This window comes from Microchirus variegatus (assembly GCF_963457635.1).
Source record: "Microchirus variegatus genome assembly, chromosome: 16".
Lineage (NCBI taxonomy): Eukaryota > Metazoa > Chordata > Actinopteri > Pleuronectiformes > Soleidae > Microchirus > Microchirus variegatus.
This window is the reverse complement of record NC_139817.1, coordinates 10,531,778-10,559,174: the sequence shown is the minus strand read 5'-3', so window position 1 is coordinate 10,559,174 and position 27,397 is coordinate 10,531,778. Positions and strand designations below refer to the sequence as shown.

Below are 27,397 nucleotides of genomic sequence, written 5' to 3'. Positions count from 1 at the left end.
TTATTGGCTCTGGGACTCGCGGACCTTGGCTTGCAGGGCGTCACACGTCTTCTTGGCGTCGCCGAGCAACATCGCCGTGTTGGGCTTGTAGAAGATGGGGTTGTCGACGGCTGCGTATCCCACGCCCAGCGAGCGCTTCATCACAACTACCTACAAGTACACACACACACACACACATATGAAACTATTCCATCAACAGCTGGGATGTTTGAAAACTAAGAGATAAGTGAACTAATCCATCTTAGTCCAACAAGTTGCTTCATTTAATCTCCTTATCATCAATGTAGTATCCAATTATTCAAAAGAAATTCACTCCTCCAATATAATGTTCTACTACTTGAAGTGGTATCAAAGTAAGTTGTTTACACTGGTGTGTTCTCACATGACTCATGCATGCATCACCGAGCACTCATGACGATTTAAAAGCATTTTCTGTGATTTCTTGTAAACCCAAGTTAAGTGTCTGTTATCTGTGCACCTTAATGTGCATCTCTGTAGGCGTACAGTAACTCTGTGAGTGTGTGTGTGGGGTTAGAATGCAGCGTAGTTTTGTGACCCCCCCCCCCCCCCCCCTCCTCCCCTGAGAAGTGTGGAAGTGGAAACTAGTGGGAGTACTGTATAAATCCCAGATCTCGGAGCGCTGCCAGTGCGATGCTCCGAATGTCGTCATTCCACAGCGACACAGGCACCACTAATGGGATCAGGATGGATCTGCACCTGGAGCTTTAAGAATATGGGCCTGCGTGTTCTGAGAGTATGCGAGAATGTATGTGTTCAGGTTTGTATGCATATTCAAATGGGGAGGGGGGGGGTCTTCGACGGTGTGGACTGCAACACTCATTCAAGGCAATAAAACGCAGTCCAGTCATCGTAAAAACCTTCTATCCCTCTTTATCTTTTTTTGGGGGCTTCAGGACAACCTCATTATCACACATGCCTGTCCCAGATGTCTCACCTGCTTAGACTTCCAGACTTCCAGCACTGGCATACCAGCGATGATCGAGTTGGGATCTTCCTGGGAGGCTGAGTTGACTGTGTCATTGGCACCGATCACCAAGACAAGGTCAGTCTCTGAATGAACACACACACACACACACACACACACAACAAATTACTTTAAAACTTTGTATACTTTTGTGTTGCTATGCTGCAGTTGTAAAGTATGGGAATAAAAAAAAACACTGTGTGCTTAAAACCTAATTACTTTGTGTCATGTTTTTCCTTTTTTTCAAACGCTGTCATAGCTTATTATATCAAACGTATAATGCCTAAAAAAAAAGTCACTGTTGACAATCGTTTGAGCTCTCTCAGCTACACTGGATGAGCAACCTGTTTTTGACATCTGGTAAGATTTAAGACTAATCCAAAGCTAGTTTCACTTAGCATAAAGACTGCATGCAAGGGGGGGGAGAGGAGAGGAAAGGAGAGAGAGACTGATCTTACCAGGGAAGTCCTCATTAATCTCCTCCATTTCCATGACCATATCATACGGGACACCAGCTTCAGCCAGGAGCACGTTGAGCTGACCAGGCATACGTCCTGCCACTGGGTGAATACCAAACCTAAGGGAACACATGGCTAATTTTAAACGACTACACCGAGCAAGTCTTTCCTCTAAAGACCTGGTTCTAACAAAGCATTAACCTAAATGTCCTGAACCAGAGAGACAGACATGAAAAAGGGGAGAGAAGTGATGTCAGAGGTGGTTAAGAGAAGGATCAAAATGAATCATGTCACGGAGAGGAGGAAATGGCAAGATGGAGATTTTGGACAATTGGAGCTGAAGGATGTTTGTGATAACCGTCTGGTCACACACACACACACACACTTCCCACTACACTCTAATAGTTGCTAAATACGTGTGCATGTGTGTAATTGGGTATACATAGCTCTCAAACTCAATTAGCCATGCCCTGCAATCAGCAAAGAAGTAAACACCAGCCACTGGATTCTGGTGGCTGGCTCATTCCTGACTCTTCGAGCCACTCTGTCACGTGACCTGGCCACCATTTGGAAACGCATTTTCTGTTTGTTTGGTGAGTTGAGGCAGACACAGATGGTCTCCTGGTTCTGGGATGTATTAGCAACTGTGGCTGCAAATTGAAAAAGTCAATTTGTACTGCACTACACATTGTTCCATAAGGTCTGGAAGCACATGAGGACAGCGGGAAGAAAGAGAGAGAGGGAGGCAGGAAGTGTGCTGGTGGTTCCAAACTTCATACCATTCTTATATTTTTCATGTCAAAGGAAAAGGAAGTTAATGGGAAAAGAAGGAGAAAGGGTGTAGAAGGAGTTTCTAGATATGAAGAGCAACACAGAACAGTATTAGGCTGAGATAAAACACAGCACTGAGAAAAAAAAGAAAAAAAGAATCAGAATGGAGGAGGGTTTTCCCCTCTTTTTCACTGACCACCCACTTTCTTTTAATCAAGTACAAATGCTCTAAGTAGCAGCAGCTGCAACAGACAGGATCAAACGACTGTGGCAAGACAATTACACAAGCTTCCGCTGTACCTTTCCTCTCTTTTGCATTTCCTCTTTTCTCATGCTTTCTTTGCACACAGGTCTCCTCCATCTGTTCAGTCCCATCTTCTCATCGTCCAGGCCAATGCTTACTACTTTTATTTTCTAGCCTTCATGGTAGTGAACGTGGATGTTACGCATCGGGTCAAATTGTTTACTTGATTTACTCCTAATCTTTTAATTAATCCAGTCTGCATGTATTTATGCTGTCTATAGGTATTCATGATTGTTATTCTAGTTTCCTTGATAAATGCACTGCCATTCAAAAGTTTGGGTACACTTAGATTTTCTTTTCAATGTATATAACATTAAATGAATCAGAAATACACTCTATACATTGTTAATGTGGTAAACGACTATTCTATCTGCAAACGTCTGGTTTTTGATGGAATATGTACATAGGTGTATAGAGGCCCACTTCCAGCAATCATCTCTCCAGTGTTCTAATGGTACATTGTGTTTTCTAATCACGTTAGAAGGCTATTGGATGATTAGAAAACCCTTGAAAACCCTTGTGCAATTAGTTAGCAGAGCTGAAAACACTTTTGCTGGTTCTTTGATGAATAAAAATCATTATTTCTAATATTGTCTTGACTATATTTTCTATTCATTTTGCAACTCTTTCAATGAATAAAAGTGTGACTTTCATTGGAAAACACAACAAAATTGTATAGGTGACCCCAAACTTTTGAACGGAAGTGTAATTAAATCAAATTTAACATACCTGACTTGCTTGCCAGCTTCTTGGAGCATCTTCACCAACTCAGCGATAGGATATTGGGCCTTTGCAGCACAGAGTCCATAACCTAAAAACAGTTGAGAATTATGATCAAACGCTTCAGTCTAGTTTAGACTACACACATTTTGAGTAGTTTGCTTTACTCCTGACTCATATAAGTGGCATCACTACGACAAAAAGTAGTTTATTTGCACATGGATGGATGACACGCTCTGCTGTCATGTACAATAAACACAGTGCAATGATTCACTACACATTCAGCCCACAATCTGACATGTATTAAAGCGACTGACGAAGACAGAACCTGGACTACACATCCGCAGGAAATGGGCTTAATTACAAGCCCCTTTAACTAGATGGTACATGTTAACTTCTTGAAGGTGCACTTAACAGTCGTGTGTGTATAACCTATATTTAAACAATTCTATCTGTGGCAGACAACAGTGGGGTTGACAGATGATGTCATGTGAAGAGTTAACTTTCAACGGGACAGTGAAGTTTTTAGGTTCTTTCAAGTAAAGACAGATCCATATCCATTGCTCTCTGGAGAAAAAAAGCACACAGCACAACCAGTAAAAGCTGGTAAAATGTGGTTATTGAGTGAGAGAGGAGCAAAAAAAGTACACAATAGTACAATAGTATTTGTGTCTGAACAGGAATAACACATATTTAAGATTGAACATGTGACCGAGATTTGAGAGATTTCCTCAATGCTGGTTTACTCTGCAAGTGTTTCCTTCATTTGGATTCACTGGTGCATGAAGTTAGACATAAGGATGAACAGTCCTGAATTAGAGCTGCAAATAATGATTATCTTTTATAATGGATTAATGTTGATTATTTTCTTTATTAATAGTAAGAGTATTTGTTTGGTCCATAAAATTCTAGGAGGGTCAGGTTAAAATGTTTCCCAAACATGGAAATTATGATGTTCTCAAATGTCTTGTTTGACCACAAACCAAAGTTTTTCAGTTTTAATGATTTCTTTGTTATATTCACAGTTAAGAAGCTGAAAAATCAGGAAAGCTTGTTTTAATTATAACAAAAAACAACAAATCAATTATCAAAATAGTTGACAATTAATTTAGTTAATTTAATCTATAAATAATCTTTTGCTGCCCTACTCTAAACTGTTTGTTCAAGTCTTATAGGAAACTTTTCTGTTATTTTATTTTATGATTTTGTTTGAAATGGGCTCACACATTTTTCACAGTTGACATAATTCTATGTACAAACACTTTCATATCAACTTGCATTTGAGTAGCAGACAGGTGGCACTGGATTCTGTGTTTCTGTCTCCTCTTGGATTTCTCTGTATGTTAAAATACAGTGCTGTGTGTGTGGTACTCGATCTTTATCTCACTGTCACACACAAACAAGCATCAAACCGTCCACCGGTGTTTACGATCCTTGTCACAACAACCAGTCAGAAAGCATCTCGTAACAACGCACTGATCGAAATGACAAAGTTGGCGTAGTGGAAAAAAGAAACCCTCAAGAAACACGGTTCAACTGTCTGTTCAGTGCAGCATAACAATTCAATAATTTTCACATTTTTTATCCTTCACCCCCCCCTCTCTCCATCACAATAATTATTGTTTCATTTCTTGTGCTTCCAATATTCTCTCTGGAGTGTCTCTTGTAAGAAAAACAAGTGGACCCAGACCATGGAGAGATGGACCAGACGAAGCCAGGAAAACACTTATGTTTATCAGGCAGAGTCTTAACCGTTTCCACAGATGTCAATCACGCAAAGTGAGTGTGACGGCTCCAATTAGAGAGAATGGTCAAAATGGAAACAAGGGGACTGAGAAACAGTGCAAGGCTGGATATAGAATCAGGTTTATAGATGGGGCATTTAGTGGAATCTCTGTCAGTACACTCATGTGGTGTATTGCGTTTAATGCTTAAGCAAGTGAGACACTTTCACAACGGAGACACTTTCTTCTCCTGGTTTCAAGGCTGTGTGACGTCGTGCTGACTGCTGCTCAAATAAGAAATTTTATTTTTACTCTGGTCCTCATGTTAGCAATAGAAATGTCCACTGTTTTTAAACCATTTTAAGAAAAGGATCAAACATTCATTTTTCATTTCCGCTCCTTCATGTCTCCCACACTTTCCAACTCCAAATTTCTTTGGCCTGTTTTTGGTTTCAGCTGTCAGGTCTGCTCTTCTTTGTCTCAAAACATGAAAAACAAAAGATATGTTTAATCTGCATTGGATGGAGTTCTTTTCACTTCTGTTTTTAACTTGCATTGTCCTCTTAACCATGAGACCACTGAAATTTAGCAATTTTTGTAAATTGCAGCAGAATACAGGCTCTCAGCGCTGTGACTGGAATCACCAATTTGCAGGCTGGATGCCTTTAGTCTGTGTTTATATGTACCCACGTGAGTAAAACAACTCTGTGGAACTGTGACTGGTTTACAACTGTCTGGTGAGAGGAATGAAATGTCACTGGGCCACACAATGATGGTTTAAGGACAGCCGCTCTAAGGACTGTTGTTTTGGTCCAAGTGGGAGGTTCAGTCACATATTTAGAGTCAAATACTGAACATATGTGAAAAAGAAGAAAACCCCGTGTCACTGGAACAAAGGTTGGACCCCACACACTAACCCCCGAAAAGGAAATACAAGCCAGTTTTGAAGTTAATATTTGAATTGTCAACAAAACTCCAGCATACCCTCATCCCATAGACTGTTCCCTTGACCTTGCCGATATACGCTGCACTGTAGAATGTCTCTTTACCACAAACTGACGACCACACAGAAACCTCAACGTGTGTGTGCATATGTAGGTGTGTGTGTGTGTGTGTGTGTGTGTGTGCAGCCACTCTGCCATGACTTGTCAATTAGCCTAGCAAAATGGTGATGTAACATGGGTCAAGTAAAGGTTACATAAACAGAACACACACTTTGCTAATGCTGGAGAAAAAAAAAAGTGACTGGCAAAGACAAAGTACCATGTTTTTCCACTCACATACAAGACCTCAAATGTATGTGTGTGTGTGTGTGTGTGCGCGCGCTTTACCTGGAGTGATGATTATGTTCTGGGCGTCTTTAATCATCTCGACAGTCTGATCCACGTTAACCTCGGTGTGTGTGCCTGTGATCTCCATGGGTTTTCCTGTGCCGGTGGAGGATGTACCATAGCCTCCCAGGATCACATTAGCCAGAGAACGATTCATGGCCTGAAAGGAAAGCAAACACCGTTTGTGTTTCTTCACTCTTTTGTTGCTTGTTTACAACACATTCTGTCAAAAACTGGGGAAATATGAAAGGGAAATTGCACATTTTATGAATTGAGATACTACTCAAATTCAGGGATTATAAAATCTTGCCAAGAAATTTAACTAAGAGTCCCTCCTGGTGGACAGAAGAGGAACAACCACATGAAACAGTGAACTTGGACTCGCAGCAGCATTTCAGTGTATTTCCTTCCTTTAAGAGAGACTGTGCTCCACTCACCACACACATGATGTACGACAAAATGGCTCCTGAAGACCCGATGAGAGCTCCGACGATGGTCAGCAGGTTGTTATTGAGCAAGAAGCCCTCGGCACACAGGGCCCAGCCTGAGTAACTGTTCAGTACAGTGATTACCACTGGCATGTCTGCGCCTCCAATAGCTGCTGTCAAGGTTACACCCTGAAGGAGAAAAAAGATATGACAGGAGGAATTTCACCCACTGCTGTGATCAGATTATCCATTCAATACAGTGGTTAGGGCCGAAGTAAAGTAAAGGACTCTGAGGTCAAGGAGGAATGAAGAAAAATACTATGAATATGAAGCTGATTTGTTCATTACTTGTACACACACCACATTTCAGATGTTTTAGTGTGATTTTCTTCTCAAGAAGTTTGTTTGTGACCTCTATTGTCAGTGCAAAATTAAACAACTTATTCTCATGAAGAAAGAGGGCATGGCTATAGGTCAATCTGTGCTCACAGCGCCCTCTGTTTAACAACGCTGTAATGACTTTAAACGGTATACATATACAGTATAAATATACACAATGCAAAGAAAATAAAAATCTGCTTCTGTGTTGGATGTTTAGATTTAAGGTTTTACGTACACATTGATATTTGAACGGCATAGATCTAAATTGTGTAGAATTTGCAGCGTTCGTTCTGTTCATGTTCTCTTCCATAACCGAGCAAAACCGATATGGAAATATCTCTAAATTCATATTTTCTACATTTGAGCATGACATAGCATTGGTGGAGTCCAGCATACCGAGTCGAAAACAAGCAGGGCCCTGGCAGAATTACAGAGTGAAACCTGTTTGTTACGATGCCAGCCAGACTATTAACAGCTCTGCTTAACATCGAATGGATTTCTGGGCAGCTACTGTTTCCAGCACAAGAAGCCTCTTTCTTGACCTTTTTCAGTAAATCCCTTCTGTTGTCTCCTTTCTCACAAAGTACATCCAAGTCTGTCTCCAGCATTAAATTTTTCTGACTCTTTTATGCCTTTTCCCTTCCTGACGTTTACTGAAGCCTTCTAATAACATTCTTACATGTTCTGTCTGTCAGTGTGTAAGAATTCCAAAATGAGTTTTCTCTTCAATGGTCTCTCACTATGAGAGCAAAAACAGACCTCAAAAAATGCACAAAAACACATGGCGTACCATGACAGCTGAGAGAGCGGAGACGGATCCAAGGCAGGTGAGGCCTGTGGTGTAGCTGGGATCCAGCAAGTAGGGAATCATCCCACCAACACTACCTGCCATAAGAGTGGCATTCAGAGCGTGACGACCAGGCAGCATCAGGGGAGCACTGCTCAGCACACCTGTGTGAAGAGAGGGCAGCGAGAGAGAGAATGACAGGGAAATGAGGGAAAATGATAGGACGAGTAAAGGTTAGCACACACTTGATAACATACTTGAAGCTGTGGTATTTAAGGCAAAAGTAAAGCAATAGATTTCATGTAGCATGTTTTTACTAGAGCTTTCCTTCAGCAAACACCACTTGAGGACTTTATACTACCGTTCAACAGTTTGAGGTCACTAAACAATTGTTTTGTGTTTTCCATTAAAAGTCACACATTTATTCATCAAAAGAGTTGCAAAACGAATAGAAAAATATAGTAAAGACATTGACAAGATTAGAAATAATGATATTTATTAAAAATAATAATTTTACCCTTTCGTCATAGAACAAGCTAAACTGTTTTCAGCTGTGCTAACATAATTGCACAAGGGTTTTCATGGGTTTTCTTATCATCCAATAGCCTTCTAACGCGATTAGCAAACACAATGTACCATTAGAACACTGGAGAGATGGTTGCTGGAAATGGGCCTCTATACACCTATGTACATATTCCATTAAAAACCAGACGCTTGCTACTAGAATAGTCGTTTACCACTTTAACAATGTATAGAGTGTATTTCTGATTCATTTAATGTTATATTCATTGAAAAAAAGTGTTTTTTCTTCAAAAATAAGGACATTTCTAAGTGACCCCAAACTTTTGACCGGTAGTGTACATGAAGTGATAGTCATGCCCATGCTTAATTTGTCATTACGAAACAGCTACATGGACACGTGTGGCTGCCAGGACTGGTGCCAGCACATGAACCTGATTAGCTAATTTTCTCTCCAGCCTCAAAATAAAGGTTTAAACTAAACATAAAAAAAAACATCACATATCAAGAACAAAATATATCCAAATGATTCAGAATAATCAAAACATAGCAATAAAAGACACCAAGCATACGTTCTCACCTTGCAGTTTGCCGTATGCTACCAAAGAGCCGCTGAAAGTGATTCCACCGATGTAGGTGCCGAGATATGCGACTATCTTGGTGAGGTTGGCTGCTGGGTCGGTGGCGAAGTGGGGGTACTCGATCATGTATTCCGCCACACAGGTGAGCACAGCGGCCAGACCGACCAAACTGTGGAAGGCAGCCACCAGCTGGGGCAAGTCAGTGATCTGGATCCTCTTAGCAATGGCCAGGCCTAGACAGATAACACATACAGTAAATACATTTCAGCCGTGGAGACTGAGTAACACACAAATAACATGCAAACACACACACACACACAGTCAGTACTGCTGGGAAGTGGGTTCATCTAAGTCACCAGGTGTTGCTGCTGCAACTAAGGCCCGATTAGGGAAATTCCATGTTTGTGAGTGAGTCTACACTATGCAAGTGTGTGTGTGTGTGTGTGTGTGTGTGTGTGTGTGTGTGTGTGTGTGAGAGAGTGTATCCTGCAGGGAAAAACCATGCAACACTGCTGCATTAGTGTCTGTATGGATAGTTTAGTCTAGAGTTGAGCTTTGTTACCGGAACAATTAGAATTTAAATGAGAGAAAGTGAGTAACAGATGACGCTGACCATTTCGACAAACCTGCAGAGTTAGTCATGCTGTGTTTGATGTCTGTGCGCTGCTCTGTCTGTCCATGCTTAGACTACATGCAATCAATGTTGACTATTTTACAGACTCGAGGGGTTTTCCATCACCTGCAACTCTATCCTGGTAAGTCTTAGGGTTTGCCTAAAAGTCTCTTTTCACTATCTTGATATGACGACACACAGACTTACCCGCGGTGCCCCCTACAGCCATGGCTGCGCTCATTTGTGCCAGAAGCTCAGGGTTTGGTTTGAGTGCACCCAGAGTGGCGGCGATGCCCCCCGCGACTCCAATAATGCCCAAAGCATTACCCAGACGGGCTGTGGACTGGTTGGAAAGGCCAGCGAGGGCACCAACACAGCACATACCTGAGCCCAAGTACATCATCTGGTGGGATAGAAGACAAAAGTCAAATTAATTACTTGGAAGGTCCTGGGCAACATCTGGGCAAAAGAAGAATGCATGAGGAGTATGATTAGCCAACTTTAACATGGTCATCCTACAGGAAACCACAGATAAGCTCTTCAACTTAACAGATGGACGTGGCATAAACATCCTCACACACCTGTTCAATGTTATAACCAGAATGCAGAGCAGCAGCATAGCCTCCAATGAAGGCACCTCCAGGAAGCAGGTAGAGGTAGTTATGCTCAGGCGGATCAGTGGGGCGCTTGAACATGTCCAACATCTTCTGAGTCACCAGGAAACCACCTGGGTGAGAGAGCAGACCGGGTGAATATAAAAATCAGGTTTTAAAACGGGTATTTTACAGAACAAAATGATCAGTAATAAAACAAATATTTTGTGATTAACAAAGAGCCAAAACGTAGAGAAGATGAGGGCACATTTATAAAGGCACACAGTCAAAGCACCTGTATAATATTAAAAATAGCTCATTTTAGACAACAGGTGCCGAAAATCCAATCACTAAAATCTGTTGCCAAGTACAATAACCAATGTGAGGTATTTAATGACTCTACTTTATGTCAGAGTGAATATTTCAAGAAGCAAACATCAAAAGTGTCAAATTGGGACCAGACAGTGTCTCACCGCTTTAAAAACGGGGATCATTTTACTTTGTGTGTGTGTGTCTCTCTCTTTGGCCCTCTGGCATAACTGTAGCCACGTGCGCACACACACATACACACCCATACATACAAGGGTGAATCTGAGGCTAGCACCTGTTTCTTTTCACTTCATGTAATTTTAGTCCTCGACTGTCTAAGTTTAAACATGTAATAACAATCTCGCGACCATTATTGTAGACCAATCTGTGTAAATATATTAATATGGAGGAATGTTCGTGAACTTAAGCAACACGACGTCAGGATCCACTCATCTCTTTGGATTATTTTCCCCCCCAGATTGAATGTGTTGGCATTATATTAAAAGCATATGCGAGGATAAAAACTACAATATCATGAAATCCCAACAAGTCAAAATTGACTGTGATTATTTGTATAACCTAAAATAAAGCATAAGGGTCACAAGGGCACAACGCAGGGAATATAAAGGAATGGTTTGGGATGAACTGGAAGAGTAGAGATTGCAAACAAGGCGTTCTCGTCCAACATCAGTGCCTGATGTCTTAAATGCTCTTAAAACCTCTCAAGGGCACAAATTCCCCTTTAAAATCTTAAGGGAAGTCTTTCAAGACACGTGGAAGCCATTATAGCTGCAAAAGGGGACCAAGTCCATATTAAAGTGCTGTATATGTATTTGGACAAGTCATTACAGTTCCTTTTAGTTTCTTAGTTCAGTTTTAATGATTTCTTTGTTATATAGAGCAAAGAAACGAAGAAAATATTCACATTTAAGAAGCTAAAACAATCAGAAATCTTGTTTTAATAATGAAAACAGCTTCAACCGATTAATTGATTATCAAAATAGTTGACGATTATTTTAGCAATCGATTAATAATCAACTTATTGATCAATTGTTTCAGCAGTAATTAGCAGTAGACTTGTCAGATGCATGATTGAAAAAAATATTGGATTTGCAAATTTGCCATAGGTATGGGATGCACATCACTCACTGAAAGAATTGTTATGTGATTTTACAAAGTAGATGGAGCAGAATTTACTTTTTTTTAGTGGAGCTGATCAAATTTTGTCTGGTGATAGAAAAGAAATACAGGTGCTTTTCTTGAATTTACACCTCTTACCACTATGGAGACACAGAGGAAAGAGGAAAGATTATCCAGCCAGGGACAAAGGCACACAAGCTGAAAAATGTCAGGGTCTGTTTTAATGGAGCAAAATTTTACTATTGTGTTTCGGCCCTTACCATGGAATGTTTTTTTTTTTTTTGAAAGTTCCCAGGGGTTTATGGGTAATGTGGTGAACCACTTAAAAATGTGCGTGTGGAACTGAACCCATGGAGTACATCAAAAATGAAATCAAGCAATGGTTAAGAATTTAGGTAGGACTATAAAAGCTGTGGTGTTCTCTCGCTTTTGTTATGGGATCGAAAAACTGTTTAAACCGTTTAAAAACGTGGTGATGCCACAGAGCCTAAAGGGCCCGTGATTTGTGGCAGGATTCACAGCCATGCATTTGACTTAAAAACTTGTGGTGTTCTGCATCTTTACCACACAAAACTCACATGGTTTTAGTGTAGCCTTCACAAAAACATACATGAGGTTAAACAGATCCATTATGGCAGTTAACTACTCAGCTTTTGTTTTGCATTAAAACCCTGGTGTCTTGCTGTGAGTTAATGAGAGAAATGAAAACAAATGTGTGATGAGTATTATAATGACTCCAGGAACACTTTGTCATTTTGATGGGAATCATTAAGAGTAATAACAGGAGTGGATACGTGTGGTCCAAGACACGAGCAGGTGGGAAGAAACTGCAGCTGCTGAACTTGGTCGAAGACATGTTATTGTATAATCAATATAAAAGACTTCAATCTTCATCCCAAGATGATATTTTATTGGCCAATGGCTGCTTTGACTGGCAGGGATCACTGTGAGGTGTCCATGTGCCGGAGACTCACCAGCTATGTTGACCGAGGAGATGAAGGCAGCGAGCACAGCCAGTGTCTCAGCAGAAGTTGTTGGGGTGTAGCCGCCTCCCATCAGGGACAGACCACCCACAGCCGTCAGACCTGCACAACACAGATATTTTAGTTTTCATGAACCTCGGCTTTCATTAATACGTTATACAGGGCATGGAAAACCTTGGTGAAGCAGTCAAAAACAGCAGTAAATTATTGTAGCTCGTGACTTTAGAAGTGCGTCGCAGTACATCGATAAAACTCGGTTTTTACGTTTTTTTTTATTATTATTTTTAATCTTAAATACTCTGTTGGCCCTTTTAAATTGGAAAAATAAAGGAATACCGAGATAAAAAAGAGTAGGAAAAAGAAAGTGAGGCTGTATGTGAGTGTGTTTACCAAAAGAGACTCAGGAAACCTTGATACCATCAGTCCTGTAATGACTTACAGGCAGCAAGATGCAGTAGACAGCACCCCTGGAGCCTGCATTCACACTGACTTGTTTGTGTACAATTTAAGTTGAATAACAGGTACAGAGAGCGAGTGAGGGTCTGTGTGTATGCGTGCGAGTGGTTTTGCGCTTGAAGTCAATCGTGTTAGATAGTACACGAGGAAGTATGCGATGCCTGACCTTCTCTCACTAAACAAAGCAAGTTTCATATGCTGCCAAACATCATTTCACAACTTCCACGACATAAACACCGGCTCGTTTAAAGTTTCCACGGATACCAGAGAGACGACTTCAGTGGGAAACACCGTTACTGTGATGAGTATAGATGACGACAGAGTTCACAGGAAAATTACCTTTCCAGGCCTATGTTGTTTGTTGTTTGGCAGAAATTTACCAGAGTGTTAGGCTTCTTTTTTTTCCCCCAATGATTGTGTGCTAATGATTAGCACATTTTTGCTGACGCAAGGTGTCCATAACTTATGTGCAAGTCTACCTTCCTTCCATGGCTCACAACCTCTACATGCCTTTATGCACTCAACATGTCAACTCCATCATAACTCCATCATCGAAATATCTGTATAGTTTGAAAAATATCCATTATCATATGTCAGGAATGATGTAAGAGCGTATTAGTATATAAACATCATATCGTGTTACATCTCATTTTATCATATAATGTCATCATATGTCATGAGGAAACATTTTGAATTACATTATTTTGCTTTTAAAAATTGCTTGACTGGGATATATATAGTGCGCACATGCAGGTTATACATCCAGTACTTGGCATAGTTGGTTTATGTATGCAACAGACCCACATATACGCACACACGCACACACACAATTAGGCCACTGGCCTGGATGTGTGTCTCGGGCGTCAGGTAAAAGGCTAAAGGCAGACTAACTGTGAATCAGAGCTCTCAGGTAGATTAAAGCCTTCATATCAGACACCAAATATTCAATGTTCTTCAATGAGCCACTGGATACAAAGCCAGTGACTTTAGGAGTTTAAGATGACCCACCAGTCAAAGTCATGACTGGTTGTAACACTATAATCCCTCCCTGTGAAGACCGTAACTGTCCCTCATTCAAACCCCAAATTCCAAAGGGATTCCCTAATGTCTGAGTGACTGTAGGTGTGTAAGTGTGCCTTTACGACGGCTGGCACAACAACAGGACTATGCCGGTCTCACCGTTTCCATCACCAAAGTCAGTCAGTGACAGGAATTAACAAAAAAAAAAAAAAGGTAACGAAGGCCACGGAAAATAGAAAAAGGAAAAATATCTAGACAGGGAGGAAAAGAGAGAAAAATAAGAGAACAAATGGAGGACAGGCAACAAAGAAAAAAGTGGATAACCTCTAAATGAACTGAATGAAAATTGGATCCTTGGGTGGTCTCAGAGTCTAATGATTATTACACATTTAATGATATTATTATTTAAAATAATTAGATGCTGAAACCAAGGAACGCAAGTATATACAAACCCAGAGGAGCGTGTAAAATGGTGTGAAGATGGGAATGTGAAAATAGAGCATAGGTGTCACTAATAAAGCTTTAGAGAAAGTGAAAACAGTCCCTGAAGTTGTTACACTCCTGGAAAACCACAGCTGAGCTCTGATGTCCGGCTGTGGGTGCGCGACTATACGAGCAAGGGACTTCCCTCACCCTCAAAGATCACCGACAGTGTGTTACTTCCTACACCCGGTGTGGCTCTTTGAGTGATCAAAGCTGTGAGAACACACACATGCACTTACCCCTTTCACCTCCTGACCCCTCTGTGTTAAGCGACAGCCCACAAGAAGGGCACAATCTTTTAAGTTTTTATTTGGACTAAATGGCAGAGCCGCTGGACGCAGCAGTGAGGCTGCTCTACCTGCTCAACTGACACGTGACACGTTTGATCTTTGACGCGCTTGTTATTCAATAGACCAGTCATTCCCAGAGATCGGGCCAAGACCCAGAGATGGATAATGGGGGTTACCAGATATATTGGATAAAATGCATTATGGGAAACACTACACAACAGACAGATGTAACTGGTTGTAAAAGCTTCAGTTAAGGCTGTATTTAAATGTCATTTTGTTGAGGTGACGATTAAAATGAATGCGCTGTAAGTGAAACATTTCTCGACGTGTAGCAGTAATGCACATTATTTTTTGTTTTAACATGATCTAAATGATGACTCTCGTAGGAGAAGCTTTGTTTTAGTGCTTACTAAAATACACTATATGGACAAAAATATTTGGCAACACGTGTTAAGTATTGACTACAGGTGTTTCATTCAGGCTTTGGGCTCGGCTCCTTATCTCCAATGAAGGGCAAATTTAATGCTACAACAATGCCGGACAGTGCTAAGCTTCCAACTTTTGTGGAAGGTCCTTTTCTATTCCAGCACGACTGTGCCCCAGTGCACAAAGCACTAGAAAGACGAGTTTGGTATGAAAGAACTTGACTGACTGAATGCTTTGGTCCATATAGTGCGTCTTGATGAGTCATTTTAGTTTTAGTGCAAATAAAATAGGATCTTGGTCTTTGGTCCCCTTGCCCTTGGTCTCCCAATCTTATGACTGGAACCGTTTTGAGAATTAAACTTGTATTTGCATATTCAAGTTACAGTGTTGCTCACTCACCAGGGATAAAACATTCTATGAAGTACTTCAGGCAAAATGTGTGTTTATCCGATGCTGAATCACTAAGACTTAAACTCAATTATCCAATACTTTGTGTAAAAGTCGAATAATAATAACATATATATTTTTCCCTTTCGGCTGTTTGTAAAAGACTACACAACTGACCTGAGATGGCATTGGTGACAGACATGAGCGGGGAGTGCAGAGCAGGAGTGACGCCCCACACTGTGTGGTATCCCACGATGCCAGAGAGGCCGAAGATGGTGACGATCTGAGTGAAGGCGGCATTGGGAGCAGCCAGACCCAAACTGAGCAGGGTGGTAACACCTGGCGCAGAGAGAGAGAAAGTCAAAAGTCACTTGTCGTACAAAAGTATGTCCAGTATTTAAACTTCAATAAATGCATATAAAGAAAAAGACATGAAACTAGGTAAGAATGAAAGACAATGAACACAAAATACAGGAAACAGAAATGTGTTTATTTTACTATTCTGTTAATTTTTCAACTCCTCTGGGTAAACATTTTAAATAGTGTAAATGAGGAGTAGATGAGAATTTTCAAAATCTTACTGCAACTATAAGATGTAGCAGGTCCACGACTGACCACCCATGTTCACTCCTCTTGGTTCATGTTGCACGCAACAAAGGTTTTATGATGATCAGCTTTCTTTACCCGAAACCTCTTTGGCTTAAAAATGCACCGGTGTCTAAAATAACAGCAGTATATATTCAAAGCTAATTCAAAGCAGCATGTTACAAAACCCTAACCCAACTTGTCACTCTTTAAAATAAAACAGTAGCTGTGTGGTGGTGTGAAGTAGGAGACTGGTCCAACACCTGAACAATGAGTGAACCACATAAAAGTGCCTGCAGTGCACTTATATGCAGCACTGTGTGGCACCACTGGAGCCACCACGACAGCACTACTTCAAACAAACACTCAGTGTGACACAGCTTTTACAATGCACACTTCCTGACACTAACAGGGTGTCTGCGTGTCTGTGTGCACACTTGTAGTCTGCCTCTGTCACTTCTCACCTCCTGTGCACATTCCAGCAGACGATTATTAACCCGTCCTTCACCTCACGGGCAGACCCTAACCACCCCCAACACCCAGTGGAGGCAGTTAACAAGGTACACGTTTTGTAAATCAGCATTTTAGCCTGATTTAGCGTGATCATGTTTTCAGTACTTAACCAGGAACATTCTAAATTTAATGCCACATTCACTTTCAACGGCAAAAACTGACCTGCAGTGTACGCGCCAGCAGTGGTGAACGTGGCCCTGAAGGGGGAGATTTGTGCAGCCTTCTCTGCTGCCAGCTCTTGGACAGACTTGGGTTTAGGAGGAGCAGCAGTGGGCAAATTATTTGGCTGAGGAGCAGGGAACAGGTTCTTTCCATTCTGAAAGTGTTAATGTGAAAAAAAAGAGCAACGCAGATTAGACAGGAGAGAGAGGACTAAAATTACATTCATTAAAACAGTGATTTAAAGTCTGCTTCTATTCCTTTATCTCAGTACCTGATTATCTGCTTTCGGAAATCTTTAGACTAAGATGACAATTACTGAGAACTGTTAAGCGAAAGATTAAGTACAGATTATCCGAGACAGATTAGACCAAATCATAAAAAAAAACAGAATTACGGACCATGACTCAAATTTACTCAAAAACAACATGACACTGGACAAAGCTCATTTAGTTTGAGATTGTAAGATTTTCTTTTAGTAACTTTAAAATTGATTTAGATTTTACACAATTTAAGGATCTCTATGTTAATTTATTTCACAACTGTACAGGAGACAAAACAAACAGTAATCTACGCAACAACAACTTTAAATCAAGTGAACTGGCCGTTTCAGTATTGAAAGTGTATCAGAAATAACCAGCATGAGTTTGTAATAAGATAATAGCTGCAGATGTTCAACAGGCTGAGTCATTTTGATGATGCTTCCATTTTATGTCTAAAATGTTAGAATTTATATGCTGTCATGGTAACATTAAATATACAAAAGTTAATTTAATTAAAACGTAATTTATTGGAGAATTATGAATCCATTATGAATTATGGATAATCTAGTGATGTGACCACAGTTGGTTTAACTGTGGTCAGAGTTAAGAATAAAAATAAGTCATACCATACATATATTGACATTTTATATTATACAATGTTAAGAGCTTTATTGTGTGAACATACAAATAAATGTCTATTTACTTACCAAATAAATTATGTTTGTTAAATTAAAAAAACATTAAGACAGAAAGATGTGCACCCAGATGTTTGGTACTAATGGACAACTGCAAGGAGAGAACTGTGTCCATCTGGTGACATCTAGTGTCTGTTGGAGAGACCTACAATGCATTTTTAATGATTTCCTTCAGCTCTACCTGCTGAGCTATCCGATGACCCTGCTTCATTCCCAGTTTATCCCCAGAATGCCTGCCATCTTGTATGACTTGCAACGCGAGACCTCGTACCTGCATGACAACTGATCCTCTGACAACATGATCCATGGTCCCGTAGTCGAACACGTCCTTGACATCCAGGAAAAAGTTGTCCGTGCCTGGGCTGACGGCTCGCATCAGCTTAGTGATGTTGTTGGAGTACAGGGTGCTGGACTGCGTTGGCAAACGGCTGGGCAGGTCTGTGAAGCCGATGTGTGTCACTCCCTAAAATAAAATGATCATAATTTGTCAGATTATCAGACAATGCCCTGACACCATCAAAAAGAAAACATTAACTAAAATCATATTTGGCATTTGAGCACGGATACCCCACCCAAACAATCTAACAAAACTAAGTTGTTGTTTTTTTTAAATTGCTTTCTTGAAAATGATGTTGTACACATTGAATAGAAAGATGTTCAATGAATAAAAATAAGTTATAATAAGTAGAAACTGATAGGTGATTTGTATAGTGTTTCTGTTAAGAAGCGGGGTTTATCATTTACAACAGCACACTGAACACAATGCACAGGTTATAAGAAATCCACAGTGGATGTTTTCTTTTTCCTCCACAAAAAGTCAAAATAAACCAAGATAGTTGGATAATGAAAAGAGATCATGGTTTACATTTCAACAAGATCAATAATGGGGAGTCAAAATCATAAGTGCTGGTGGTAACTGTGCATGTGTGTGTTCATGGGGATAGTGTCTGCTCTTCCTGTGCTACAGTCACTCTGTACCACAGTTCAGCTTATATTGACTGTGTTGGTTCAGGACGAGCTCCGACAAAAAAAAAATACAGACAGAAAAATGCGACCACACTCTATTTGACATCTATAGAAGAATGTGTGCTGACCTTGTAGACTGCCAGCTCTCCAGGTACTGTGGTCTCGATGTTTCCTCCAGCTTCTGCAGCCAGATCCACCACCACTGACCCATCCTTCATACTCTCTATCATTGGGGTGGTGATCAGGATGGGTGCCCGTTTACCTGCAATGCAGCACAAAAATTATAAAAAATCACTCTCATAATAGAACATCGACTTTACATGATGGTTCAAATCAAAAAAGTAAAAAGCTCTGTGGAAGTAAATCTGTCAAGAATGAAGACGCTATAAATACACAGACTTCCAGGCCACATGTGAAACATATTCACGATGACTGAGCTGACCACAAAGTAACGGAACAAATGTGAAGCTGCTGTAAAATATGTTTTGGTACATTTCTGTAGTTATTTTTAAGCATTTCATATTCCATGAGTTATCGTTTTTTTATTTCCAAATTTTGGGACAAGCCGAGAATAGATGTCTCACATTCAATGATATCCCAGATATTTCACGACCAGAGGACAAAGCTGTTTACATTGCCCTTGAGTTGGACAGTATGGAAATATGCCTGTCACTTTCTCAGGCAGTGTTTATGTTGTGTGTGTGCAGGTTTGTGCTTCTGTACATACCAGGGATAAGAGCTGTGCTGATGACAATGTCCACATCCTGACACTGTTTGGCAAACAACTTCATTTCTGCCTCCAGGAACTCTTTAGACATTTCCTTAGCGTAGCCTCCCTGGCCCTCTCCTGACTCCTCCATGTGGACCTCCAGAGGCTCCGCACCCAGAGATTTAAACTGCTCCAAAGCTGCGGCTCTGGAAGAGGTAGGGGGAGACAAAGTGTCAGAGGAAGAAGGAAAAATAAATCTCAATTCTCAAGAACAGAAATGTTTGAGTACCATGACAACACCATACATGTATTGTACATTGCACACAACCAAAAGGTATGTCATACATAATGTTCTTCATTTTGCATACGTCATGCAGTTGTGAGACAAAGTTTAGATATACACTAGTTTGAAAGTTTGGGTTCACTGGTGCAATTTTTTTGTGTTTTCCATTAAAACTCACACTTTTATTCATCAAAAGAGTTGCAAAATGAATAGAAATAATAATTATTTTACCCTTTCGTAATAGAACCAGCAAAACTGTTTTCAGCTGCGCTAACATAATTGCACAAAGGGTTTTCAAGGGTTTTCTAATCATCCAATAGCCTTCTAACGTGATTAGCGAACACAATGTACCATTAGAACACTGGAGAGATGGTTGCTGGAAATGGGCCTCTATACACCTATGTACATATTCCATTAAGACCAGACGTTTGCAGCTAGAATAGTCGTTTACCACATAAAAAATGTATAGAGTGTATTTCTGATTCTGATTATATTCATTGATAAAGGTGCTTTTCCTTAAAAAATAAGGATAAGTGACCCCAAACTTTTGAACGGTATACAGTGAAGCAAACATCAGATCTACATCAATGCTATTGCAGTACTCAATTTAATAAAGCTAACCACATTAGCTTTAAGATAAATGATTCACTTTTCAGATGTCATATCAAAAACACACCTGGTGTCAAATCCTCTGACAATGGCTCCCATAGCCCTGGCAGTACCAGCAGCTGCCAATCCAGCCACACCACCTCCAATGATCAGCACCTATTCAAAAACACATACATGAGATGGGAATGCGATACACTCAAATGGCCTGTTAAAGGCAAGTGTATATATTATTCACACTTGTGATGATACAGAAAGAACAAACGCTCATGTTACGTACCTTTGCGGGTGGCACTTTCCCAGCTGCTGTGATTTGTCCGGTGAAAAAGCGACCAAAGCTGTTAGCTGCCAAAACAACAGACTTGTACCTTAAATGAAAGACACATATGTGGTAAGTTCACAACAAATATGAACTGTTTTTTTTATGTGTTCAAACAGGTCCAATAAAGACAGCTAGAGAAACTAGTCAAACATTTTACTATTGTATCAGCCAATGGTACAAAATAAAGGACACTTGAAGGCACCATGTACTGAACATACCCAGCGATGTTTGCCATGGAGCTCAGAGCATCATAACCCTGGGCAATGGTGACTCGTGGGACCTGGTCCATTGCCAGGACAGTGGCTTTCTTCTGGGACAGCAGCTCCATTAGCTCAGGGTTCTGAGCTGGGTAGATGAAGCTGAATAACGTGGCTGATTCCTTCATCAGCTCCGTCTCATGGACACCCAAAGCAGGGTTGAAAATGGGAGCACGGACCTGAAAGCAGGAAAAATTTGGTCAGAGAACATAAGCTAAAAAGTTGAACCCTCCCACCACTTGGTCTTTCAATCCTACCTTGACCAACACATCAGATGCCAGGACATCTTTAATGTCTTTAATTGTCGCTCCAGCCTGAGTGTAATGTTCATCAGAGAACTTGGAAGGCTCTCCAGCTCCAGACTCCACGACGACATTGAAGCCCTGTTTGATGAGCGCCTGGACACCGGCGGGAGACAATGCCACACGACGCTCGTTCTGGAATATTTCTTTGGGAACACCGACTGTGAGCTGTTTGTAGGGGACTCCAGCTACAACACAGAAAAAACAATGCAGAAGCGTGCAAGTTAAACGACAGCTATTAGAGTCAATATACAGAGTTCAATCGGCATGTGAGAATCATAGAATGATTTCTGACCTTATTCAAAAAAAAGAGCTACTCAATGTGCATTCTATCATGATCAAAAACACAAGAAAATAAATCAAGAAGGCCATTGTATACTGTTGGTTGCAACTTCAAGGTCGATCGCATTCAGTCATCAGTGAAAGTAGTTTACACATTAAATACTAAAGCAGTCTTTAGGGTGGTGTGTAAAACATAATCCACACTTTCCTCTCCGAAGCCATTATCACCAGCTATGTCCACAGCATGCTACAGTTGGTAAGTGATGGAAATGACTTTATACCTCATAAACCCAAGTTTTTGGACAACTAACCGTGACGTTAGTATTTATTCTGTGGAAATATAAATGTCGAAACAAAATATAAAAGCTCAGCAGAGTTTTCATCAATGACCAGAAGCAGATTTTCTGCTTGTGTAAGCACAGCTGTTTCAACACGTGTGAAAACCAGAGCGGAGCTTAAAATAAATGACATTGGTAAAGGAAAGAAAAACAGGAGATTAAATGAGTGAATGAGTCAGAAAAAAACTAATTAAGTAGCTAACAGTAATATTACTCCATGTTTTTTTAGTGATCTGTCCATGTCTGGCGATCTAGCGACAAGCAGGTCACATGATGTGTTGGCTCATATGGAAAATTCAAGTGCAGCCCTTTCCCACAGTTTCCTCGTCTATATATAAACATTAGAGCCTCTGTCAGGCTGTCGTTCCTCTCACCCTGCTGCAATGACCTGTTCTCTAAAAGAACTGATATATCACACAAAGCTCCACAACAGGGGTGAAAAAGATGGCTGAGATGTAATTCCAAGTTTATTTTAAACCACACAGTACTCCAATTATCTGAACCTCATGAAAAAAATAGCAAGTCTGATGTGCATGTGCACAGTAAAAGTCTGAATCAAATGGCACAACGCCATATTTGTTGCATTTTAAATAGTTGGCTAATAGATATAGACCATAGCAGAAATCATATTGCGGGATGGTGATTGTAATCAAGTCCAAAGTAATCGAGATTCACCCGAGTGGAAGCAAATTTAATATTCAGCCATGGTTAACCAGACCGACATCAACATCTGATGTTGAAGGGCCAATGTTTTGAATACACAATTAATGATATTGTCATGATGAAAAGGTCGAGACAGTAAGTGCACTGCATTTATATAGAGTGCGTCTTAATGATCATTCAAAGCACACAAGTCACCATTTTTCTGTCTTTCTATCATAGTACATAATTCAGAGTCCAATTTTGTTCTCTAAGACACTAGGTGTATATTGAGGGAACACAAGGAGCATTTCGTGACCACTGTCACCCACACAGTGAATTTGGACTGAAGATAAGATTTTATGGGGGAAAAGGGGATGCAAAACAAAGTTCTCACATTCAATTTAAGTGGAAGTCATGATTTTAACTGTTATAACTTAACAGACAATTTAACCATGTTTTTTAGTTAGATAAGCCTCGTTTGTGTGGCTCACACTCACATTCCTCAAGCAGATTATATTTATCTGTCTCCACAGCACCTGAAGCAAACAACCCCAGAAGAGTGAGCGTGCAGAGTATCTTCCACAATGTGAAAAAAGAGACAGAGCAGCATTTGTAACATCTGCTTACTAAAAGGCATTAGTAATTATGAGTAGTAATGTCAATATTTTTTCATTAAGCAGTGTCAAAATATCTGTGTCACAGTTGCATGTTCACAAGTACATGCTGTCTCTGTCTATAGGCTCCCATGAGGTGAAAGCACAAGGATTAGTGTGTGTGTGTTCTCCTCTTTTACTTGTCTACCAGAGTGTAAGCTCACACTTGTGTGTCTAGAATAGACACTGCCTACCAGCTGTTGGTGGAAAAGACTGAACTGCAGGAATTTCAGCCTGTGTTCACTATGAACCAGGTCACCAGCAGCCAATAAACGCTAAATGCACACACACTCGGAGACATTGGCACATCCATGAACCTAGCACATGCAGACATGAAGCACCTGTAACCAGCTGGTACTGGCTTTCACAGTACATCCACATTGTGCCTTGTGAGGGGAGAATACTGGCTTAAGTCTCCATTACCCTGAATATGACCTTGCCGATCACAGCAAATGACAGTAGCAACAACTAAGTTTATGGTAAACAAGAGTCAAACAAAAAAGCTACAGCATTTTATTCAACTCCATTTTGCCTAAACCGTGGATTAACTTCCAAGACAACACACGTCATTTAAAAAGAAGTATGCAATGAAAAAGAATAAAGCTCTGCTTTATAATTACACAACAATAATTGACATATTTTCCAGCTGCCAAGGCCAACAAAAGGAGCATGCTATGAATGGCATAGTTGCCCTTTACAACTGTGAGAAGCACCATTTTCCTGAAAGCATAACCTCTTTACACGTGTATTTGACGAGTTTGAAGCACATGTCACACTAAAGTCCTGCAGCTGATACACAGGTCCATGAGAAAGCACACAGAAACTACAGGTGGTGCTGCTTTCACATTGATATCAATACTTATTATCTATGGTGGTCTGTAGCTAAAGGTTGTGAGTGGTGATTAGGCTGCAACTTTTTATCTTCATGAATTTCAATTAACTAATATATCTCTGATGTATATAATGTCAAGATATTAGGTTTCACATTAAATTCTTATCTACAAGTATGCCATTTGATGAATTGTTTATTTCCCACTATTTGCCTACAAGACTGAACAGAATGCTTAATAACTAAATATGAAAGGCAGCTACCTGGGGTGCAGAGTATCAATATAGTAAATCATTAAGCATTACCTTAGTTTACCTATGACCCCTATATATTTTTTAGCTCTAAAATGGCCAAACCTTGACAACAGAACTGACAGTTTTATTTGCTCAGGGACGTCAGGAAAAGATTCAACTGCTACTCTGACACTCGATGTGGATGTCTCACTGTCACGACCTCCATGCTTTCTATTATTGGTAATGCAAGATGTGCTGTTATGGGTTTTGTGTCACAGTTAAGTCTCCAAGATCTTTTGACCCCATTAGAGCTCTTTCATTCAACACTTCTGTGAGTGAGTATCTTACCTGGACTGGCGCATCGTCCCAGAGCTTGACAGGTCCTGAAAAGGCGAAGGCATGAAGATTTGACAGAAGGGCCACTCTGCAGTTTGACGCAGGCAACGCCGCTGAACACAGGGGTAGAGCAGGTGGCTGCCACAACACGTAGGAGGCTTGCCATGGTCTTCACACACACCCGACACTCATACACCAGGAGGAGCTCAACAGGACAGGCAGCACTCCTCCTGAGGCACAGACACGAGAGACAGGTGAGACAAAAACGTCCTGATGTACAGAGAGAAATATGTCCCACCCCGTTCATGTGTAGCACACACTACATGTAAATATTTGTTTACACAAACAATCCCAGATAAACTTTGACTGCCAGATTCTCATTGGGAATTTGTCCTACATTGTTGACTTTATACAAGAACGTGTCATGATTTTTTTTTGGGGGGGGGGGGGAATTGGACATCTCAACTTTTACAAACATCGTGGACAACCACTGTGACTTCTTTCAACTGACGTACTGACTGCATGTTTACTTTAGGGAGATAACAGAACTGGGGTAGACAGGATTAGCTTGGCTGGTGTAGGAGGGTATAAACCAGAACCAAATGGCAAAAACAACTTGATCACAAATCAGTTTGCTCTTGTGTGTGTGTTTTTGTTCAAAAACACAGGTGGAAGAACACGCTTGACAGGTGAATAAAAAGAAAATATGAGTCAGTCACATGATTAGTCAACTGCAACTTTCAATGTTATCTGGCATATTAAAGATTATAAGACTGATCATGTAAACATTTTCTACAAGATGTATTAAAACAAAATTGTAAACTTGCTGTGTCCTAATGGAGCCATGTAAATAACCCACAACATTAATTTAGTAGAAAATCAACCCAATCAAACCAATTCAAAACCCAAATATCATTGAAAATATTGATATTTAACAAACTAATAATTCATGGTAACCATTGTGCAAATAGTAAGTTGATCGGCCAACCAATTAATCGGCTAAAATAACCCAATGTTGGGCCTGTAGTGTTACGTTCAGGTACCGTTATTGAAAAAAGAAAAATGCTAACACGTCACCAGAATTGTGAGCGACACAGATTCCGCCAGCAATTTCGCTAACGTCAGCTCATTATAAAACCCAATGAACGACCACGAATTCAAATGTCACTGGTGTTTATTGCTTTGTCCTCTGAAGAGGCAGAAAACCCGGGTCAGGAACTGAACACGGCTCTCATAAAACTCAATGAACCAGTGCGTCGCCAATGAAAACACACGTACGTGTAAATTGGCGGCTCTTATACAGAGATTTAAGAAGCTAGTACGCAAAACAAGGTGACACGTTCAAGTGTAATGTTCGTGAATCAGAAATGACACGTTAAAACAGACACCACTTCAATCTTTGTTGTCTTCTTTCACTGCAGGGAGGAAGGAAAGGAGGGAGAGAGAGGGGGGGTGAGAGCTACAACGAGCTAACGTGCGCGCTAGCTTGCGGTTAATTCGCATGTCATTTCATAAATGAAAAGGCCACATATGAGTCAAAGGGCTGCATTACACGCGCGCGGAAACGCAAACCGAAACACGTGCAAGGTGTAAAGACAGCGTGGGAGACGCTCGGCAGCGGATAAAACAACTGACCTTTGCAGACGCTCCTGACTGTGCAGCAGCGGCGAAGGCGAACTCTCAGTCGACCCGGAAGATGAATGAACGAGAAGCCGGTGCACGAATTGTATTGGATCAAATGAGACACATCAGAGGAAATCCGATGAGACTGCTGCTGTTCTGTCTCCTACCTATGGAAGCTCGTTTCTGCCATATTGGAAAAGAAGACTGCATACTACATAGTCATTATTATGAGATAGTAAGTCATCATTTTGAGATGCTATGTCATAATACTGACATACCATTTCAGGATCGTGATTTATCATAATCATTATGAGATGTTAAGTATGAGATACTAAGTCATACTTTTGACATACTAAGTCATAATAATGATATGCTAAGTCATAACTATGACATACTGAGTCCTAATGAGATATTTAGTGATAATAATGAGATACCAAGTCATACCTGTGATATAGTAAGTCATAATGAGATGCAAAGTCATAATTCTGAGATGCAACACCATAATAATGACATACTGAGTCATAATAATGGTATTAAGTCATAATAATGGGATTAAGTCATAATTATGAGATACTAAAACATAACAATGAGATGCTGTTGTGCAAGTCATACTAACTTTGGGGATTAGGCAAATGTGAGAGTGGATGGTTGTTTGTCTCTATGTGACCCTGCGATGGACTGGTGACCTGTCCAGTGTTTTCCCCCCACCTTTCACCCTATGTCAGCTGGGATTGGCACCAACACCCTCAGCGACCCTCATGTGGAGGATAAAGTGATATCTTGTCAGTTATCCCTGTGTATTATTCTCTGGAAAAGGGTATCTGACAGGACACTAAAATACAATATCACATATACAGTATACATGGATTGGCTGAAGATCACTTTTTGAAATGATCTCAACTGGTGCCAATCCCAGCTGACGTAGGGCGAAAGGCAGGGGAAAACCCTGGACAGATCGCCAGTCCATCACAGGGCCACATAGAGACAAACAACCATTCACTCTCACACTCACGCCTACTGTATGGTGCATTTATAGTTTCCAATTAGCCTAATCCCAACATTTACATGTCTGGAGAACCCAGTGAAAACCCACACACACGGGGACAACATGC

The 27,397-nt window shown here is 40.6% G+C and overlaps 1 protein-coding gene across 1 annotated transcript; it reads right to left on the bottom strand.

Annotated features, from left to right (window-relative positions):
• Positions 1-26,325, bottom strand: nnt (nicotinamide nucleotide transhydrogenase; the record flags this gene model as incomplete). The annotated part of the gene is made up of 22 exons (XM_083902667.1): positions 26,298-26,325; positions 24,675-24,892; positions 21,305-21,537; positions 21,009-21,226; positions 20,749-20,836; positions 20,539-20,627; positions 19,598-19,785; positions 18,999-19,132; positions 18,176-18,367; positions 16,950-17,103; positions 15,867-16,028; positions 12,619-12,729; positions 10,184-10,329; positions 9,810-10,005; positions 8,989-9,222; positions 7,893-8,053; positions 6,731-6,910; positions 6,294-6,453; positions 3,248-3,329; positions 1,444-1,562; positions 956-1,071; positions 1-150 (listed from the first exon to the last, which is right to left on the bottom strand). The coding sequence occupies exons 2-22, from the start codon at positions 24,826-24,828 to the stop codon at positions 1-3; spliced, it is 3,267 nt and encodes a 1,088-aa protein (XP_083758793.1). The 5' UTR covers positions 24,829-24,892; positions 26,298-26,325.
• Positions 26,326-27,397: the final 1,072 nt, after the last annotated feature.